At 36.2% G+C, this 22,527-nt stretch overlaps 2 protein-coding genes across 2 annotated transcripts in view; one reads left to right on the top strand and one right to left on the bottom strand.

Moving 5' to 3' along the window:
* The window catches only part of LOC138136846 (E3 ubiquitin-protein ligase RNF126-like), a 209,027-nt gene that overhangs the window by 129,544 nt on the left and 56,956 nt on the right, over nucleotides 1-22,527 (bottom strand). The gene's annotated exons all lie outside the window — the stretch shown is intronic.
* On the top strand, nucleotides 8,078-19,759 carry LOC138136988 (uncharacterized). The gene is made up of 4 exons (XM_069056291.1): nucleotides 8,078-8,161; nucleotides 11,544-11,644; nucleotides 12,706-19,677; nucleotides 19,748-19,759. Exons 2-4 carry the CDS (start codon nucleotides 11,633-11,635, stop codon nucleotides 19,757-19,759), a joined length of 6,996 nt encoding a protein of 2,331 aa, XP_068912392.1. The 5' UTR covers nucleotides 8,078-8,161; nucleotides 11,544-11,632.

The following is a 22,527-nucleotide window of genomic DNA, read 5'->3' as shown; positions in this document are numbered from 1 at the left end:
CCTACCTTGTTCCCCGTCCGCTGCATTGCTGCAGTGTTGGCAAAGCGCAACATCTTAATGGCGTCAAATATGACCAACCAACTTGTGGGTCATTTTTGACCCACTTTCCAGTAGGCAAAGGTTAATGGAGACACTGAATGTGTACAGAAACTTCGATGGGTGGTGAGAGTAACACCGAAAATGAAAATGCTATAGTAATGTCACAGAAAGGTTGTATAGATCTGGTAGTTTTCAAAATTTTCGTTTGTCTGTCTATTTGTTTGTTTCCCTTTAAGTCAACAACTAATGAATCGAGTTCTGTAAAACTGAGTATGTTATGAAGAAGAAACCCATGGTTGTGTTCTGCACTTTTTTCAACACGATACGACTTCGCAGCAATGCTAAATCTGCGCTGACTATCTCTCACCATGGTGAGCTTGCCTCGCTTATTTCTCTTTCGTCGATTTTAATCTGCGTGCGGTCGTATCATGTCCTTCACGATACAGTCCTAAACGTCAGAAACTAATTTCTTTTTTGTCTAAGATACGATTTGTATACATTTAGTTATATCACTGAACTTGCAACTTTTTGAACGACCACTTACTGCTAACCACATCTCCGCCAACTACATTTACCTTGTTGGTAGTACGAGTGGTTTGTGGAGTGTTAACACTGCAAGAAATAACCTAGTCAGCTTATCCGAATTATAAGTTTAGTGACATGTCACAATGCAGACAACTCAAACAAATCGATATTCAATAAAGGGACTCCCTCCAGGCCCCAACTTCGCCGTAATTCGGCAACTTTGTCTCACATAACGAATTAGGCGTCCTTCAGGAACTCGGAATTGTCAGCAGGACCGAGCGTGCCGCGTCGCTATTAGCAAAAAGTGGCAAGTTTTCCGGAAGCAAACAGGGAAGTCAGTGTTTATCCCCAAGCCCTAAACGGATACGTGTTGCGCGTTTATTATTCAAGAGTGGAAAACAATCATGTGTATCCAACAGTGGTGTTTTCGCCGTTTTATTGTCGCCTTCGAGGCTTTTTCTCGCGTTTGAAAAGACGCTTTAAAAGGATTTTTTGTACTCATAGCCTTGAAAGCAACGCTTCCAACATCCAACGCTCGCTCCGAAACGAGTGCTTCCCGGTCGACTCGAATGTAAAAATTGCAAAAAACACTGGCCCTTTGAGGCATTCAAAAAAAAATCTGTCTTGATAATAATAAAATTTAGTTCATAAAATATAACTTCAACGGAAAGATTTATAATCGTTGAAAATTGTTCCTACAAAATTCACAAATTATTGCAAAAATTTAAATATCAAGTGAAGCAATTGTTTCCAATAACCAAAGATCACTGCCTACTTGGTTTTATATTCGTTTATGTTTAATGTTAATGTTAAAACAAAAAAATTTAATTTAATTTTCGTACAAAAACTATTGTACGAACCACTTCCGTGAAGACATCTTCCGTTCATTCGCGCATTAATTAAAGGCACTCGCTCCTTCGTCGCTCGTGCTTTAAAAAATGCGCTCATGCAGGAACATCGTCGTCCCGCACTTGGTTCGTAAATAACTATGTATTTCGTGGAGCAATCTGGAAAAGGAGGTTGGAGCGTCTTCGGGCGGGAAATTTCCGCCCAACTTCGCCATCAATTATTATAAACCCGAAACACAATCGGGGCGGATTTTCCGTCGCCAGTCGGATCCAGCGAGCGGTTTAAGTGTATAGTGGAGTAACGATAGACAAAAATACGGCGTTATTTCGGAACCGGTAGCAAGAGGTCCGATTGTCATCATTTTTTTTTTAGGTCATGAATACAACATACTAAAACCTTTATAGGTTAAAAATTGACGCTCATAACGGCACACTAGAAAACAAAAAAAAAAAACCGAAAACTTGATTTGGATTTATTTTGGTGGTTAAAAAGGTGAAATAAACTATTCTGACAATACTTTTTGAATTTATACATACTGGGTGTCCCAGAACTGCCATATGATATTTTAATAGCGTATTCTGGAGTGAAAATCAAGACTAAAATTGAAAGAAAAAATGTCGAGGGTCCTATAGTATCTATACTGTAAACGATTTTCGCTGACCAATCATAAGACCTTTGTTAATTGCTTTATTAGGTAAGCTCATTACTTTGTTTCATTTCCATGGATTTTCATAATACGATAAAATTCTTTGAATTATTTGGTCCGCTGTAATCGTATAATAAATTACATTGTGACATTTCTTAACGTCATTTTGACAGTAATATTTTTTCATAAAATCCAAAAGTGAACAGTTTTGAAAATGTTTACCGGTGCAGAGTACCTACTATGATATGCTCATAGTTTATGGAGCATGTGGTGAAAGTGCTTACGCAGCCGTAGAAGCTTACGCTGCACGTTTTCCTGTAAATGTATTTTTGCGTTTGGTGAATCGCGCTAGGAATACGGGGAATTTAGTACCTCAAACTAAAGGAGATGGTGGTGTTACACGAGAGGCTCGCACTCCATAAAATGAAGAGGCTGTTCTTCAGACTTTTGAGGAAGACGGAACGTTAAGTATTAGAAGCGTCGCACGTATGTTTGACATTTCAAAAAGCACAACACAGCGGATTCTAAAGGATAATCGACAACACGCTTATCATCATACGCGTGTACAGAATCTCTTGCCTGAAGATCTTCCTCTCAGAGTGGAGTTCTGTGAGTGGTTACTGCAACAACATGAAGCAAATCCCAACTTTGTAAGAAGTATTTTATTTACGAATGAATGTTTTTTCTCAAGAAACGGAACATTTAACATTCATAATTATCATGTATGGGTAGACGAAATTCCACATCATGCAATTCATGTTAATGCATTTCAACATCGGTTTAGCATTAATCTGTGGGCTGGGATTTTAGAAGATTCATTGGCAAGTGTTGATAAACAAACGATTATCAGATAAAATATCGACTGTAGAGTTTCAGGTTAGTCCATTTGAATTTCCTCCAAGATTAAATGGTAAAGTCTATGCCAATTTTCTTAATGATGAATTGCCTGATCTTCTAGACGATGTGCCAATGCAATTCTTGGCACATCCCTGGTTTCAACACGATGGTGCTCCAGGGCATTATACAACTCAAGCTCAGCAAGTCCTTGATCCTGATTCTTGGATAGGACGTGGCGGGCCAATACATTGGCCGGCTAGGTCGCCTGACCTCACACACCTTTAGACTATTTTTTGTGGGGTCACATGAAAAACTATGTTTATCTTGAACCGGTGAACTCTTTAGAACAACTGGATGATAGACTGCATGAAGCTTTGGCAACAATTACACCTCAAATGATTCAAGGCGACCAAGCAAGCTTAATAAGACGAGCACGCCTTTGTATTCAAATTGGTGGAGGTCATTTTGAGCAATTATTATAAGAGTATCTACGAATTGTTAACTGTTATGGTTTTTGATTGTTTATTAAACTTTTTTTTTAATTCTAAAAAATCAAAACAATATTGCTTTTCTGTTTTACCCTGCTTAAAAACCAGCTTTTGGGGAAACCTGTAGCAATTGCCCACCAACGATTTTAGATGAAAATGAGATAGAAGAGGATGAAACCGGGGAAAACATTTAATTTTTATTATATGTACTGTGAGATCATTTAAATTTATGACTTGAAAATTATATTGGCAACATCGCTGACATCTTGATTTGGTTTGTCAAAGTGACGCTTCAAAATTCAACAAAAAATATCCAACTGCCAGTTAACAGTTGTATCGAACATCCGGCTTGGATACAACTGTTAACTCACCGTTTCATAACTTCTATTGAATTTTGAAACGTCACTTTGACAATTCAAATCAAAGTGTCAATGGTGTTGCCAATATAATTTTAAAGTCATAGCCTGCTCTAATTATTATAAATTTAAATGATCTCACGGTATATCTACTCGTAATAAATTTGTAAATTTTTACTTTCAGCATTTCTTGTATATTTTTACGTCTTCATGATTTCAATGATACCTTAATGTTTGAAAGGACTCCCAGTAAAAAATTATGTAAATTTATGTAGCGGTTATTGAAGTAAAACGAAATATTTACCTGTTTCATTAAAAAATTTGAAATTTTTACAGAATGTTCTACAGCGAGACACAATCATTCCTGAATTTTTTGAGAATTTTAAATCGATTAGAAGTGGGTGTTTTCACTCGGGCGGTAAAACTTGACTCACCCAGTACAGTTCCCACAAGCTCGCGTGCAGAAAAGTCCTATTTTCCCACATCCACAACTTCCTCGGCAGCCAGATTTACATTTGCAGAATATTATTGTTAAACAATATAATATTGTAATTAAACAAAAACTGCCAAGATAACGTGACATTGGTTGTTTTTGATATTATTCACTTTGACATTGGCTGTTTTTGCCAAAACGCTGTGTCTTTGTATCGCTGTATTATCCTGACTTTGGCAGTTTTTGCCACACAAATTTACAGACAGATGCAAATGTCATTCCTGCAGCAAGTAGTGCCAATAACTAAAATTTGAAAAAAAAAAAGACATTGGTTTGAAAATGAAAATCCCTCAATTCATTCCAAACAAGTTTCAGTATAACAAGATACTCTTCCCAAGGTCATTCTACGGGGTGATCAAGAATGACTGTTTAAGTTGGTAATGCTGAATTTTATTTTTAAATGGTACAACTGGAGTAACTTCCGGTTGTTGACGGCTTCACACTGACAGCCGCATCAGTGACAAGTCTAATTTGACATTTCAAATTGAATTAAACATGCTGGTGAATCGTTCGAGAGAAGAGTTAATTTATGTTTAGAGCAAAATGGGGAGCACTTCGAGAATTTCCTTTAGTTAATTTTTAGATTATTATTCCGAATTCCAACTTTGATTTCTTTTTGGCGTTAATTTTTACTGTCATAACCTACCATTTTGTCGTTATTAATGCTACGTCAGATATCTGTCAAATAAACCCACAAAACATATCCGGTTGCAGTGTTGTAAATAGCCGAATAAAAAAATGTTCTTAATTGTATTGCCAACTTAAACAGTCCTTCTTGATCACCCGGTACAATGGGTAGAATAAATAATAAGTAGAAAATAGTAATCATACATTGTCCTCTGGTATTTTTCTTGTGAAAATAACGATTTCTAACTGGAAAATTTCAGTTATTATAAATAATCAATAAATTAATTAAATAAACAATGAGCGGCAATTTTTAACCTATAAATGTTTTAATATATTTTATTTATAACACAAAAAAATCTCGTTCAAATCCGAGCTCTTGCTACCGGTTCCGAAATAAAAATCTAACGTTACTCCACTAGTAGGCAATTAAAAGTTTTGATCAACTCTCATCTCGGAAACTTACAATTGTTGCCGCGGATACTCTCTAATGAAAATTATATCAGCAGCCGACGAACTTTTCCTCTACATTTGATTTTTCCGATTTACTTAAACATTCTCCAGGAGAACTTTCCGACTTTATATAGGTATTTATTACAAGACGAATTTATTACATTCGACGAAATTAATATCCGACTTTCCATTTTAATAAACCGGAATGGGGAGCACCTGTGATGTGCTGAGCGACACAAGGAGGGCCAATCAGGAGGAATTTTTAGCGACGTCACGAATTAAAGTGCGAAGTGTGTAGCAAGTGCCAAAAGATAAACATGAGCACAAATTTCCAACTCTACAAGAATAAACGATACATTTCGAAAAGTGAAGTGTCCAGTCTGACATCTGTTGATAAGAAATACTGGTTAAAGTTTAAAAACTATATTGTGTTCACCTGAACTATGTAGTGATCACGTGGACACCACGCGGTCCTTGCGTAATCAACTGTCGTAGAGGCTCCGCCTCGTTTCTAAGAGTGAGACAGTAACGTAATATATTGTGTGTGTGTGTGTGTGTGTGTGTGTGGAGCCATATTTAGATTCACTTTCTCTGCGTTATCGTCGCATCTTTGTTTAGTTTTGTTCGATACCAAATAATGGGTGTTTTGTAAAGTTTTTTATGATCGTATCATTCAAGTTTTGTAAAATTTGAAAACAGGTTAACCAAAATTCTTTTAGAATTCTCGGTTTCTTAAATTTTCTACTACTTGTTTTTGGTTTAGGTGTGGAAATGAGGAGAGAGAGAATAAATATTGGAATGAGGATAGGACTAGAGTGTGCAGGATGTGTGGAGAAAAAAAGGAGACGATAGAGCATTTGTTGAATGAATGCGAAAGAGGGACAATATGTGGGGAGGGATAATTGTATTTGGAAAGCTGCTAATTTTGTTATTGTTTTGAATTATTGTTTTATTTAGTTAGTTAGTTTTAGTTATTATATTTTTATTTTATTGAGTTAGTGGGAAATGTCGAAAATCGGATAATTTATAAACCTGTATAGGTATTAAATATACATACAACTAACTACTACTTGTTTTTGGGTTTTATAATTCAGAAAGTGGTCAAAAAATTCCCGATCGCGAAAAGACTTGTAAGAGTTACATGCTTAAGTCAGATATCGTTTTAAAAGTAATAAATAGGACTCTTATCTCATGTATCACACCTTATTAAAAAAATATATATTTTGAAATGATTAAAAAATCCATACTTAATTGTACTCATTTTGTGAAGTTTTAAATGTTAAATTATACCGTATCTTTCAAAAAATTTCTGGTCAAGTAGGTTCTGAAAAACATAAGCATTAAAAACGTATGGCTTAGCTTGTCAAATAATAATTGAACGGTCAAAAACGTCATTAATCCCCACAAAAATTTTGTTCGCAAAATTTTATCTATGAAAATGGTTTTCACTCCTGAACAGCAGATATTCATGATTGAACCTTATTTTCGCAATGATCACACACTTCAGACATTTCGAGAAAGTGGCAGTGTTCAGCGGAAGTAGTCGACCTAAAGTTTGTACTGAGGAAAATATTGAGACTGTCAAACGTCAAATGGAAGACGAACCCCAATTATCTCTCAGGCAACTGTCGCAGCGGACTGAATCATCAGTGTCAACTTGTCAAAGACCATAGTATTGTTAATTGTTGTTTATTAAAGTCATCTTCAATTTGTTCTTTAAAATTTTGATGGTAATAAAAATTTTGATTAATAACATGTATATCATTATAACTCAAGTCTAAATTATTTATGTCCTTTGTATCGTGTTGTTTGGTGTTGAATTATTTTGATAACAGAAAGAGTCATTATGATTTGGTAAACTTTGTAAACTTTGCGGTTCAACAGAATTTTCAACTAAATTATTAGAAACTTCATTATTGTCAGAATAATTAATTGACAATTCTAACTTTACATCATTTTTGATCTTTTCTAAAATTGCCGAAGGGATATAGTTTTTCTTCATAATGGCTCTCCTCTGGTCAGCTAAATTTTGAATAGTAACAGGAAACTGGGGGTACTTACTTTGGAACGCTTTAAATAAATCAAGCCTGTAAGTACTCACAACATCCTGTAGTTTCGTGATCCGAAAATATTCCCGTATAATGAAAATATTCATTTCCATAGTCCATTTTTTGCGTTTTCTAACTTCTGTAGCACCATTGGATTGCAGGGAAGCACTTGCAACAACATTTGGCGCGTTTTTATTAGAGAGCGAATTTATTGACATTTAGACAGTTGTCACGGCACTCTATTATTTATTATTACATTACTTGTTTACACATATTGCGCGGATTTATTTGTTTTTGTGGATCTGGATTTATAACCTAACTTTAACCCCTTTAACCTGTTACACGAAGGTCGAAGACCGTTCCTGGCGGCAATATTAAAGGTTCCGGCAACGCAAATTCTCGTAGAATCGTAAGAAAATAACCGTTCTCAAGCTTTTCTTGAAATTGTCATTTTATGACAATTTTTGTGATAAACACATTTACGCTTGGATTATTCAAGTTACGCCATACGTTTTTAATGCTTTTGTTTTTCAGAACCTACTTGACCAGAAATTTTTTCAAACATACTGTACCTACTTAAATACTTCTAGTATTAATGTGAGAACATGATATAAGGAAAAACTGAATTAGCCAATTTCTTGGAACAGTTTGATATGGATAAGCTGAGAATTACATATTTTCGATAACCGAGATAAATATTTTTTCAAGGATAAAATAAACTAGCTAGCTAGGGGTCTGTCACTGTTTGTTGGTGCCCTGCCTGGATTGGGTGCTTTCAATTTTCTTCAAACATCAGGACTGAGGTAATATATTTTTTATTTCGCTTAACCCATTGTTGTAATCTAAAACTTGAAACATTTTAACCCATCTTGCAGTAGCTGCGATTAATTTATGTATTTTTATCAAACGAACATGCATAATTATATTTACCTCTCTTAAAAGAAATGTAAAAATGTATATAAAGTAAAACAAATATTCTTCCATTTTTATATTTTCTGATGTAGATGTATATGCCGTTCACGATTATTTTAAACACGCAGCAGGCCATGATATTTTTTTGTTAGATTGGCGTCAGGTCCTGTCATATGACGTTTCGTTTTTAAATATTCGCATTGTTGTCAGTTAATAAGTAGTTTAGTTAATAATAATTTACCCAGGACTGCCCTACAAATATGTATGTTTCATTTCAATTACAATTTTACGATCATTGTTCCTAATGCGTTCAATTATGTAAAAAATGTAACAACCTGGGAGCAGTGTTCCGTTGAATTATAACCTAAAATAGATTTATCATGACAAATCACAATACTGCCAACTAAATTGTCAGATTTTCATAGATAGTCCGAATTTGAAATAATCGTGAATGGTATATAGATACTTTCGATGTTAATAAATAATTCTTTAATATGATGTTTTTTTTTACATATTATGATATGAAACAGTCGGATTTTAAGAGGGACGCTTGAAATTAATTGAATTATACGTGGCATAATTAAGAAGTTTATTATTAGTCGAAAATTTCTTTGGAACATTTGAAAATCTCCAAATATTATACAGGGTTATTTTAAATGATTGTAGTCGAAGTAGGTGTGAAAGCTGAATGTAAAATTTATGGTTGCCGCCGCACATAAAAAAATGTGAATGAGTGAGTACACACGGTTCACACATGGGAGTTAAATTGGGTGCAAAACAACTCAATATTTTTAAAATTGATTGCAAAACAACTCAATATTTCTGGATTCAATCGTTAATTTAACAAAAATAAATAAACATCCCATCAACGCACTTTTCACCTAAAAAATGACAGTGACAGCGACAAAAGTGACAGTTCACATGAAAGCGGCAAAAATACGTACATGGTCGAATAACAGAATTCCACGTGCTAGAAAGCTCAACACCTTGGTCTCTGTTGAAATTATTTGGATTTTTTCTAATCTCGATTGCTTCCCTTATTAATCTTTGATGGTATTTAGTTGTTTTAGCCAGAACTACTGTTTTTCCAAGGTCAAACGTGTGGTCTCCATCTTCGAATTTGTGTTCCGCCAATGCTGATTTCTCCTTGTCATACTGCTTGATGGCTCTACTATGTTCTTTTAATCGACATTCTATTGAACGTCCTGTTTGTCCTGTGTAGCATTTCCCGCAAAGGCATTCTACTTTGTAAATCCCTTCAGATTGGAACAGGGGGAGTTTATCCTTAGGTGTTGGAAGGATCTGAGAGATTTTCTTTTCCGTGGTAAACCTGGTTCCAATGTTTCTCTTCCCCAAAATTTTTCTAATACGGTCCGTTACTCCTTGTACATATGGGAGGCAAGCAAATTTCTGGTAACCTTGTTGTTCGGTGTGTTGTCTAACTTTTCTTGCAAATCGAATGTCTCTGTCCGAGAAACCATTGCATTTCAGCGCCCACTTAATATGTTTCAATTCCCGTTCTTTACTGTCTTAATCACAGATGGTTTCAGCGCGATGGAATAAAGTTTTCATCAAGGCTCTTTTCTGTTGTGGGTTATGGTGAGATTGCGCATTGAGGTATCTGTCAGAATGTGTTTTCTTTCTATAAACTGTGTGACGAAGCTGGTCTTTGTCCCGTGTCACCAACACATCCAAAAAAGGTATCTGGTTGTTCTCTTCTATTTCCATCGTGAATTTTATGGATGAATGCAGGCTGTTTAGGTGGTTCAAGAATTGATCTAATGATTCACGTCCATGTGGCCATACAACAAATGTGTGATCCACGTACCGTTTCCAAAGTTTCGGCTTAAGTGGAGCTAACTCAAGGGCATCTTGTTCGAAAGTTTCCATGAATAAGTTGGCTATGACAGGAGATAGTGGGGATCTCATTGCTGCTCCTTCCTTCTGTTCGTAGTAATTTCCTTTCCACAGGAAGTACCTACGTTGATGTTAAGCAAAAACGCACGTCGCTTGTTTTGTAAATCGATCCAAGATCCAACGATCATCGATCATCGCTCAATCAATATTATCCAAAGAAGTTGTTGTCCGTTGTGGGGGCTCTTATTGTCAAGGAGTAACTTCATGCACAACAGACACACGATAGAGAAAAAAGTGCAAATCTTTTTTAAGGATAAGCTAAATTCATGTGTATAATTTTAGCGAATATATCATGACGTTTCTTATATTCGCTTTGAGCCAAAACGGTGCAATTGTTTCCCCTTCAGTTCCGCAAATCCTACATTTATCAATTATCGATTGTAAACGGCATGTGTTTTTTATAATTTCTTGTATTTATAACACGATCTTTTATTGCAAATATAAAACCCTCCGTCTCAGGGTGAATATTTGATTTCTTAAGCCATGCATGAGAAGCCTGAATATTAATTTCTGGTTGTTCCAGTTCTTTAAAATATCTCCCATGTAAAGACTTCTGTTTTATATTTGCTATAGTGTCAGGTATATTTGGCTCAACAATATCTGAAATTATATTATCACTTAAATTTAAAGGTGTGTAAACTTTATCCGCTGAAACCAAAGCATTAAAAAAAGTGTTATCAAGAGTTCTATTGAGAAAATAATTTTTTAGTGAAGCAATTTGATTGTGTTGTAGAATTTCTAGATTTGAAAAACCCCTACCATCATTTTCGCGTGGTAAATTAAATCTTTCAATAGCAGATTTGGGGTGATGTTTACAAAATTTTGTAAAGAGAACTCTGGTTTGAATGTTTATATTTTGTAAATTAGTTATTATTATAGCTATTAATACGGTGCGATCAATTAAAAAATAAATCGAGTCGGCGTGTTACCTATGGCAACCCATGCTATAGCATAGGCTCCAAAGCAAACTCGATTTATTTTTTAAATGATCGCTCGGTATAACGAGAAGATTATGGGATTTATAATATGCGAGGACGTTGCCAGATCGCCTCGTCACCTGCACAACGTCCAAGCGTTGTTTAAATCCCATAATATTCGAGTTATATTTCAAGTTTTATCGTATCATTGTATCTAACGTTTTATGAGCGGGTAACTAATGTATTATTATGACTAACTAACGTATTATAAGTAACTAAGGAAGCTGAGTTATTCGAATATTATGGACTTCATAATTATCGATAAATCATAAAATGATCATAATCGTTAATGATACGATAAAGTATATACATATTATTTTTCATGAAAGCAACAACGACATAATTAAGTATTTTGTGCTAATTTTTAATTTCGTTTCAGTGAACCACAAGACCCAAAATTAAACTGAATTCGTTTCTCGTAATCGAATTAATTGTTCCCTGGACGAACTATTTTAATTTTGTTCAATAATGGCATCTCGGGTAAGAATCTTTCACTAAATGTACGTTGTTTTCACCTAGAAATTTCGAGTTGCAACAGTCTAATACTATTTTTAAATTCATTAAAATTTAAAATACTCGTATTTAAATAATGTAAATTATTTTCAATTAAATTCATATGAAAGGATAACTTTATATTAATAACATAATTACATAAGTGCTTATTCACAATGGACATAAGACATAAGAAATACATAAGAAATACCTAAGAATAATTGTAAATTTGGGCAATTGGAAAATAATTTATGTGTCCATATAAGTCGAATATGATTCTCCACGCCTTTTTGTACACAACAATAATGTTTACTGAGGTCACTTCTCATAAGTTACGTAATAATTAATAGCATATACACTGCATGTATCATGAAGTTCTTATGCCTTATGTCAAGCTTATGTCCATTGTGAATAAGCACTAAGAATAATTTGTAAATTTGGGCAATTGGAAAATAATTTATTTGTCCATATAACTCGAATATGATTCTTCATGCCTTTTTGTACACAACAATAATGTTCACTGAGGTCATTTCTCATAAGTTACGTAAAAATTAATAGTATATCCACTGCATGTATCATGAATTTCTTATGCCTTATGAATAAGCACTTACATTTTTGTTTTATAATACAAAAATTTTCGATAATATTGCGGAATCTGAAAAAGTGCCCCGAATGCTTGCAGCGTTTCTACGTTGAATGGCAAGGGAAATCCTCTCGAAAACGAATTTCTTTGATTTTGAATCGCCTGATTCCGCGATAAGTCGGTTTATGTTATTTGGTACACAATTACGAGTAGGTATATGTCACGTGCCTAAATCTTGTTATTTTTTATCACATTCCCACAATTTTGCTTGAATTAAATTTAGTTTAGATTGTATCGTTTCAACACAATCTTTACAGTTTACAATTTTAACGAAAAACGTCACTTTTCTACTTCGACATTTTGGAGTTAATTACAATTTTGAAAATTCATTTTTAAACCTTGATTACTGCTTTTTTAAATATCGAGAATATTTACCCATCGGAAGTTAAAAAATTCTCTCTTGTAGAATACACCTGGTGTCGGAAACGAATACGAAGTACTCATTCCTGCATACTTCGCATTAAAACTCAACATAGAAGAAAGTATTGAAGATTTCCACATTCAAAGTAACGTCCCGGATATGGGAAACATGGACGACGTCGTAATTGACGTTACAAGAAACAAAACACAAGTTTCTTTTGCGATACAACTGAAACATAAGGATGCCAAAAACAAGCATTTGTCACCTGGAACTTTCGAAACGGAAAAGGGCGATTTCAGTTTGAAGAAATATTGTGAATCATTTAAAGGTTTGAGCGACGTGAGCAAACGACGTCAATTTATTCTCTACACGAACGCCAAATTCGACCCCAAACGGTCAGCAGAAGTGAAGAATTTTACGATGATCCAAGACGACTGTTGCGATGAAAATATGTTTTTTAATATTTTTAATACGAGTTCCGGTGGAGGGAACGTGTACAGATTTGAAGTCAACGATAAAACTCCTCAAGATGAGAAAATAAACAAATCAGACTACGAAATATTTTTTTCACGATTTAGACTTTTCGTTTGTCAGAAAAATTTTAAAGATATTGAACTAGACACGATCGAGATATTGAATACCAAAGATATAGTTCCGAAATATCTGGATTTGTTCAGAAAATGGCATCAAGATAGATTCACAAATAAGGTTATTGATAAAACAACGGTGAATGTTCATCTTGTCGACATTTTTCTGTCACCATTCATTATATCAAATCGTTATTTCCCCGTTGGCCAAAATGAGAAATTAAAATTGTTTGAAAAAGTAATTAAAGAATTCGACGTGACTTTGGTAAATGATTCTTTCGAACAATTTAAGGAAAATTTAACAGATGATTTTAATCCGGAGGAAGGAACTGAGGAAATGTTTAAGAGCTATAAAGAACTGTACAAAATTGAACCCAAGGCATCAGCTGATGAAGGCATAATGCGTCTAGCCAAAGAAATGAAAATAATCGACAAATCTGTAACAGTATTAAAAAATGAAATTAAACTGAAGGTATTGCAGTATGCTTTCGAAAAACCAATCATCGTCAATTTCAATGAAACTTCAAAAGAGTTGATTTACAAAATAATGGAACTACATCAACTAGGAAGCAAAATAAAATTTATCTTGGTGGGTGAAAAAATTCAATCGACTAGACTGCCAAGATTTCGAACTTTCGAAAATGTGAGCGACTTACAGAGCAACAACGATGAATTGTACAGCGAGGTCACTCGGACATGTCGCCTGTCATTGCAGGGCAGGAAAGAGACGACACTAGAAGAACTGATCGATTCGTGTGAAGAAATTTGTGAACACGTCGGAGCAAAAGAAATACTTCAAATGTTAAAGGGACAATTTTTAATTGGACAAGCAACAGAGAGTGTACCACCATTTTATATAAACAGAAAAATTTCTTTCAAAGTTGAAACAATCGATGAATTTCTAGATGGTAAATTTTTTGAGAACAATTTAGCCGTTGTCAAATTGGACGGAAAAGTGAGAAAGATACAAAATGAAATTCTTAAGCGCAACATTAAAGTCGTCGATGTTCATGATTATTTGGACACGACACACATTTCAAATGAACCAACGATCATATCGACGAATGAAGAATGTTCGAAGCAATTACTCCAAGATGTTTCAGAAAAAAGTAACAATAAATATGTGGTCTATCTAAGAATTTCCGAAGACAACGACTTTCTAGTCATATCAATAGAAGAAAATCATATTCATAGTTTAACCAGACCAGTAAATATTTTATGTGCCGATCCCGGTATGGGCAAGACGACGATGTTGAAGAACTTGAAAAAGGAATGCGATTCCAGGTTTTGGACAATCGAAGTCGACCTCAAAACACATAATGAATTCTTTAAGACAAAACACGACGCCGATGAACTTTTAAACCATTTGATCGAAGAAAACGAAAATAGTTTTTCGAAGCACATTAAAGACGCTTTTCGGTCGAAGAAAAAAGTATATTTCTTTTTAGACGGTCTCGACGAAGTTGAAAAGAGTTGCGTCGACAACGTTTTGGATTCCGTCAAAGAACTGTCGTCTAAGGGATTTCACATTTGGATTTCTTCTCGAAAAAATTTAAAAACGAAATTGGAAGAGCGTTTCGGCAAAGTAGTGATGGACATGGAGGAAATTGAGGAAGAGCAACAGAAATTCTACATAGAGAATCGCTTGATGAAAGAATATAACCACGAACAAATAGAAAACATTATTAGTATAATTTTTAACAACTCTGACATCGACAACAATTGTCAAATTTTGGGTAAAGTTCTTCAGCTTTACATCATAACGCAAAACTTCCTCGACGACAAAGAACTACATCGAAACGTGACCGAACAGACATTTCTTTTCACAAAAATGTATGATTTGTTTTTTCGTGGAAGATTCGAACATAATCGAAATAAAGAGTCGAAAAATCCACCTCAATCCTGGGCAGTTGTGGAAGATACTTTAGAAATATACGAACACCTAGCTGTGCATTCTGTGTTGGGTGATGAAGTTTTTCAAAAACTAAAAATGAATCTGAGACGAGCGGGACGTTTTTTAAATGAAATTAAAACGAACAAGGACCCTTTGGGAATCGCAACGAAGGTAAACGACGAAGGAAAAGCAGTCTTCGAACATCCAACCTATGGGGAATATTTTGCTGCCCGCTTTTTCTCAAACAACTTCGACAAAGCTCGTCTCATCAGAGAAGAATTGTTTTCCGACGAACACAAGAACTTGATGATGATTTTAAGTGTCAAACTTGCCGAAGATAATCCTCTACATTTGGCCATGATTTATCGAAATATGGATCAAATTGAGAAATATATTGATGACAAAAACGTTCACGACAAAGCTGGCCGCAATCCGCTGCATCTAGCGACGTACTTTGAACCAAGATTTGTAGATCCGAAGTCATGTTTTATTGTCTCTATAGAAACCATAGAGTATTTGACAAACATAGATGTTTTAGAAAAGATGGTGAATTTTAACTACGCCGAGTGCGACAAATTGTTCGAATGGAATGCCTTGGAATATGCTTTCGAAAATAAAAGTTTTGTTTCTGTAGAAATGATCCTAAATAGATGCGAATATTCAAAGGAGGAATTACATCACTATATCAAAAAATATATCAATTATGACAACTGTGTGCTTTTCTGCTTAACACATGGATGTAGAAAGTTGTTGTCAGCAATACTCGAAAACAGCGAAACAGTCAAAAATTATTTTAAAATAAACCATTTCACCATCATTGATCACACAATAAAAAACTGTTACTTCCAAGAAGACGACACGTTATGCTTTGTAATTGATACTCTTCAAAATAAATACAATTTTAATCTGGACTTCATGAATGAACGTGAAGAAACAGTTCTACACTTAGCTGCAAAGTACGGAAAAACCTATGCGGTCCAAATGTTACTCGGAAAATGGCCAAATCAATATCGTGAAACAAAGTATCAGAAAACTCCATTAGATTTAGCTCTTGAAAATGGTCATGAACAAACTGCCAATTTACTGATGAACTACTCTGAAATGATCTCAAATGTTCTTTTCAGTAGAAATGCGAAGACACCCAGACTTTTAACCCGAAACGGAATATCTCATGAAGACGTTAAAAATAATAACAAATTTCGGTTACATTTGGCTGCTTACAGTGGGAATATGAAAAAAGTAAAATTATTAATAGACGAGGGAGAAATTGTCAATGCCGCCACAAATAATCGTGAAACTCCGTTGCACATTGCTGCTTTTAAAGGGAATGTCGATACAGCCGAATTATTAATCGAGAAGGGTGCATCTGTTAACGCCCTTACAACTGACAATGAAACTCCGCTGCACAGGGCTGCACAATGGGAAAACTCAAAAACCGCAGAATTACTAATCGAGAAAGGAGCATCTGTTAACGCCCTTACAACTGACAATGAAACTCCGTTGCACCGGGCTGCACAATGGGAAAATTCAAAAACCGCAGAATTACTAATCGAGAAAGGAGCATCTGTTAACGCACTTACAACTGATGATGAAACTCCGCTCCACTGGGCTGCTCAACGTGAAAATTCAAAAACAGCAGAATTATTAATCGAGAAAGGAGCATCTATTAACGCCCTTACAACTGACAATGAAACTCCGCTTCACCGGGCTGCTCAAAGTAAAAATTCAAAAATAGCAGAATTACTAATCGAGAAAGGAGCATCTGTTAACGCACTTACAACTGATGATGAAACTCCGCTGCATTGGGCTGCTCAACTTGAAAATTCAAAAACAGCAGAATTACTAATCGAGAAAGGAGCATCTGTTAACGCCCTTACAACTATTAATGAAACTCCGCTGCATTGGGCTGCTCAACTTGAAAATTCAAAAACAGCAGAATTACTAATCGAGAAAGGAGCATCTGTTAACGCCCTTACAACTATTAATGAAACTCCGCTGCATTGGGCTGCTCAACTTGAAAATTCAAAAACAGCAGAATTACTAATCGAGAAAGGAGCATCTGTTAACGCCCTTACAACTGACAATGAAACTCCGCTACACCGGGCTCTTCAACGTGAAAATTCGAAAACAGCAGAATTACTAATCGAGAAAGGAGCATCTGTTAACGCCCTTACAACTGACAATGAAACTCCGCTACACCGGGCTCTTCAACGTGAAAATTCAAAAACAGCAGAATTACTAATCGAGAAAGGAGCATCTGTTAACGCCCTTACAACTGATAATGAAACTCCGCTGCATTGGGCTGCTCAACTTGAAAATTCAAAAACAGCAGAATTACTAATCGAGAAAGGAGCATCTGTTAACGCCCTTACAACTATTAATGAAACTCCGCTGCATTGGGCTGCTAAACTTGAAAATTCAAAAACAGCAGAATTACTAATCGAGAAAGGAGCATCTGTTAACGCCCTTACAACTGATAATGAAACTCCGCTGCATCGGGCTGCTCAACTTGAAAATTCAAAAACAGCAGAACTACTAATCGAAAAAGGAGCATCTGTTAACGCCCTTACAACTGACAATGAAACTCCGCTACACCGGGCTCTTCAACGTGAAAATTCAAAAACAGCAGAATTACTAATCGAGAAAGGAGCATCTGTTAACGCCCTTACAACTGATAATGAAACTCCGCTGCATCGGGCTGCTCAAATTGAAAATTCAAAAACAGCAGAATTACTAATCGAGAAAGGAGCATCTGTTAACGCCCTTACAACTGATAATGAAACTCCGCTGCATTGGGCTGCTCAACTTGAAAATTCAAAAATGGCAGAATTACTAATCGAGAAAGGAGCATCTGTTAACGCCTCTACAACTGATAATAAAACTCCGCTGCATTGGGCTGCTCAAATTGAAAATTCAAAAACAGCAGAATTACTAATCGAGAAAGGAGCATCTGTTAACGCCCTTACAACTGATAATGAAACTCCGCTGCATTGGGCTGCTCAACTTGAAAATTCAAAAATGGCAGAATTACTAATCGAGAAAGGAGCATCTGTTAACGCCTCTACAACTGATAATAAAACTCCGCTGCATTGGGCTGCTCAAATTGAAAATTCAAAAACAGCAGAATTACTAATCGAGAAAGGAGCATCTGTTAACGCCTTTACAACTGATAATGAAACTCCGCTGCATTGGGCTGCTCAAATTGAAAATTCAAAAACATCTGAATTACTAATCGAGAAAGGAGCATCTGTTAACGCCCTTACAACTGATAATGAAACTCCGCTGCATTGGGCTGCTCAACTTGAAAATTCAAAAACAGCAGAATTACTAATCGAGAAAGGAGCATCTTTTAACGCCCTTACAACTGATAATGAAACTCCGCTGCATCGGGCTGCTCAATGTGGAAATACAAAAACAGCAGAATTACTAATCGAGAAAGGAGCATCTGTTAACGCCCTTACAACTGATAATGAAACTCCGCTGCATCGGGCTGCTCAACTTGAAAATTCAAAAACAGCAGAACTACTAATCGAAAAAGGAGCATCTGTTAACGCCCTTACAACTGACAATGAAACTCCGCTACACCGGGCTCTTCAACGTGAAAATTCAAAAACAGCAGAATTACTAATCGAGAAAGGAGCATCTGTTAACGCCCTTACAACTGATAATGAAACTCCGCTGCATTGGGCTGCTCAACTTGAAAATTCAAAAATGGCAGAATTACTAATCGAGAAAGGAGCATCTGTTAACGCCTTTACCACTGATAATGAAACTCCGCTGCATTGGGCTGCTCAAATTGAAAATTCAAAAACAGCAGAATTACTAATCGAGAAAGGAGCATCTGTTAACGCCCTTACAACTGATAATAAAACTCCGCTGCATTGGGCTGCTCAAATTGAAAATTCAAAAACAGCAGAATTACTAATCGAGAACGAAGCATCTGTTAACGCCTTTACAACTAATAATGAAACTCCGCTGCATTGGGCTGCTCAAATTGAAAATTCAAAAACATCTGAATTACTAATCGAGAAAGGAGCATCTGTTAACGCCCTTACAACTGATAATGAAACTCCGCTGCATTGGGCTGCTCAACTTGAAAATTCAAAAATGGCAGAATTACTAATCGAGAAAGGAGCATCTGTTAACGCCTCTACAACTGATAATAAAACTCCGCTGCATTGGGCTGCTCAAATTGAAAATTCAAAAACAGCAGAATTACTAATCGAGAAAGGAGCATCTGTTAACGCCCTTACAACTGATAATGAAACTCCGCTGCATTGGGCTGCTCAACTTGAAAATTCAAAAATGGCAGAATTACTAATCGAGAAAGGAGCATCTGTTAACGCCTCTACAACTGATAATAAAACTCCGCTGCATTGGGCTGCTCAAATTGAAAATTCAAAAACAGCAGAATTACTAGTCGAGAAAGGAGCATCTGTTAACGCCTTTACAACTGATAATGAAACTCCGCTGCATTGGGCTGCTCAATGTGGAAATACAAAAACAGCAGAATTACTAATCGAGAAAGGAGCATCTGTTAACGCCCTTACAACTGATAATGAAACTCCGCTGCATCGGGCTGCTCAACTTGAAAATTCAAAAACAGCAGAACTACTAATCGAAAAAGGAGCATCTGTTAACGCCCTTACAACTGACAATGAAACTCCGCTACACCGGGCTCTTCAACGTGAAAATTCAAAAACAGCAGAATTACTAATCGAGAAAGGAGCATCTGTTAACGCCCTTACAACTGATAATGAAACTCCGCTGCATCGGGCTGCTCAACTTGAAAATTCAAAAATGGCAGAATTACTAATCGAGAAAGGAGCATCTGTTAACGCCTTTACCACTGATAATGAAACTCCGCTGCATTGGGCTGCTCAAATTGAAAATTCAAAAACAGCAGAATTACTAATCGAGAAAGGAGCATCTGTTAACGCCCTTACAACTGATAATGAAACTCCGCTGCATCGGGCTGCTCAATGTGGAAATACAAAAACAGCAGAATTACTAATCGAGAGAGAAGCATCTGTTAACGCCCTTACAACTGATAATGAAACTCCGCTGCATCGGGCTGCTCAACTTGAAAATTCAAAAACAGCAGAACTACTAATCGAAAAAGGAGCATCTGTTAACGCCCTTACAACTGATAATGAAACTCCGCTGCATCGGGCTGCTCAATGTGGAAATACAAAAACAGCAGAATTACTAATCGAGAGAGAAGCATCTGTTAACGCCCTTAGAACTGATAATGAAACTCCGCTACACCGGGCTCTTCAACGTGAAAATTCAAAAACAGCAGAATTACTAATCGAGAAAGGAGCATCTGTTAACGCCCTTACAACTATTAATGAAACTCCGCTGCATTGGGCTGCTCAACTTGAAAATTCAAAAACAGCAGAATTACTAATTGAGAAAGGAGCATCTGTTAACGCCCTTACAACTGATAATGAAACTCCGCTGCATCGGGCTGCTCAATGTGGAAATACAAATACAGCAGAATTACTAATCGAGAAAGAAGCATCTGTTAACGCCCTTACAACTGATAATGAAACTCCGCTGCATCGGGCTGCTCAACTTGAAAATTCAAAAACAGCAGAACTACTAATCGAAAAAGGAGCATCTGTTAACGCCCTTACAACTGACAATGAAACTCCGCTACACCGGGCTCTTCAACGTGAAAATTCAAAAACAGCAGAATTACTAATCGAGAAAGGAGCATCTGTTAACGCCCTTACAACTGATAATGAAACTCCGCTGCATCGGGCTGCTCAAATTGAAAATTCAAAAACAGCAGAATTACTAATCGAGAAAGGAGCATCTGTTAACGCCCTTACAACTGATAATGAAACTCCTCTGCATTGGGCTGCTCAACTTGAAAATTCAAAAACAGCAGAATTACTAATCGAGAAAGGAGCATCTGTTAACGCCCTTACAACTGATAATAAAACTCCGCTGCATTGGGCTGCTCAAATTGAAAATTCAAAAACAGCAGAATTACTAATCGAGAAAGGAGCATCTGTTAACGCCCTTACAACTGATAATGAAACTCCGCTGCATTGGGCTGCTCAACTTGAAAATTCAAAAATGGCAGAATTACTAATCGAGAAAGGAGCATCTGTTAACGCCTTTACAACTGATAATAAAACTCCGCTGCATTGGGCTGCTCAAATTGAAAATTCAAAAACAGCAGAATTACTAATCGAGAAAGGAGCATCTGTTAACGCCCTTACAACTGATAATGAAACTCCGCTGCATTGGGCTGCTCAACTTGAAAATTCAAAAATGGCAGAATTACTAATCGAGAAAGGAGCATCTGTTAACGCCTTTACAACTGATAATAAAACTCCGCTGCATTGGGCTGCTCAAATTGAAAATTCAAAAACAGCAGAATTACTAATCGAGAAAGGAGCATCTGTTAACGCCCTTACAAATGACAATGAAACTCCGCTGCACCGGGCTGCTCAAAGTAAAAATTCAAAAACAGCAGAATTACTAATCGAAAAAGGAGCATCTGTTAACGCACTTACAACTCATGATGAAACTCCGCTGCATTGGGCTGCTCAACTTGAAAATTCAAAAACATCTGAATTACTAATCGAGAAAGGAGCATCTGTTAACGCTCTTACAAATCATAATGAAACTCCGCTGCATTACGCTGCTCGAATTAAAAATTCAAAAACAGCAGAATTACTAATCGAGAAAGGTGCATCTGTTAACGCCTTTACAACTGACAATGAAACTCCGCTCCACTGGGCTGCTCAACATGGAAATTCAAAAACAGCAGAATTACTAATCGAGAAAGATGCATTTGTTAACGCCCTTAGTATTAGTAATAAAACTCCCCTGCATTGGGCTGCTCAACTTGAAAATTCAAAAACAGCAGAATTACTAATCGAGAAAGGAGCATCTGTTAACGCCTTTACAACTGATAATGAAACTCCGCTGCATTGGGCTGCTCAAATTGAAAATTCAAAAACAGCAGAATTACTAATCGAGAAAGGAGCATCTGTTAACGCCCTTACAACTGGCAATGAAACTCCGCTCCACTGGGCTGCTCAACATGGAATTTCAAAAACAGCAGAATTACTAATCGAGAAAGGAGCATCTGTTAACGCTCTTACAACTCGTACTATAGCTCCACTGCATTTCGCTGCTGCACTTGAAGATTCAAAAATAGCAGAATTATTAATCGAGAAGGGAGCATCTGTTAACGCCATTACAGCTAATAATGAAACTCCGCTGCATTACGCTGCTCGAATTAAAAATTCAAAAACAGCAGAATTACTAATCGAGAAAGGAGCATCTGTTAACGCTCTTGGAATTCGTAATGAAACTCCACTACACCGCGCTGCTCAACGTGGAAATACAAACGAATTATTAATT

This window comes from Tenebrio molitor, chromosome 8 (genome assembly GCF_963966145.1).
Source record: "Tenebrio molitor chromosome 8, icTenMoli1.1, whole genome shotgun sequence".
Classification (NCBI taxonomy): domain Eukaryota; kingdom Metazoa; phylum Arthropoda; class Insecta; order Coleoptera; family Tenebrionidae; genus Tenebrio; species Tenebrio molitor.
This window is presented reverse-complemented; position numbering and strand designations above follow the sequence as displayed.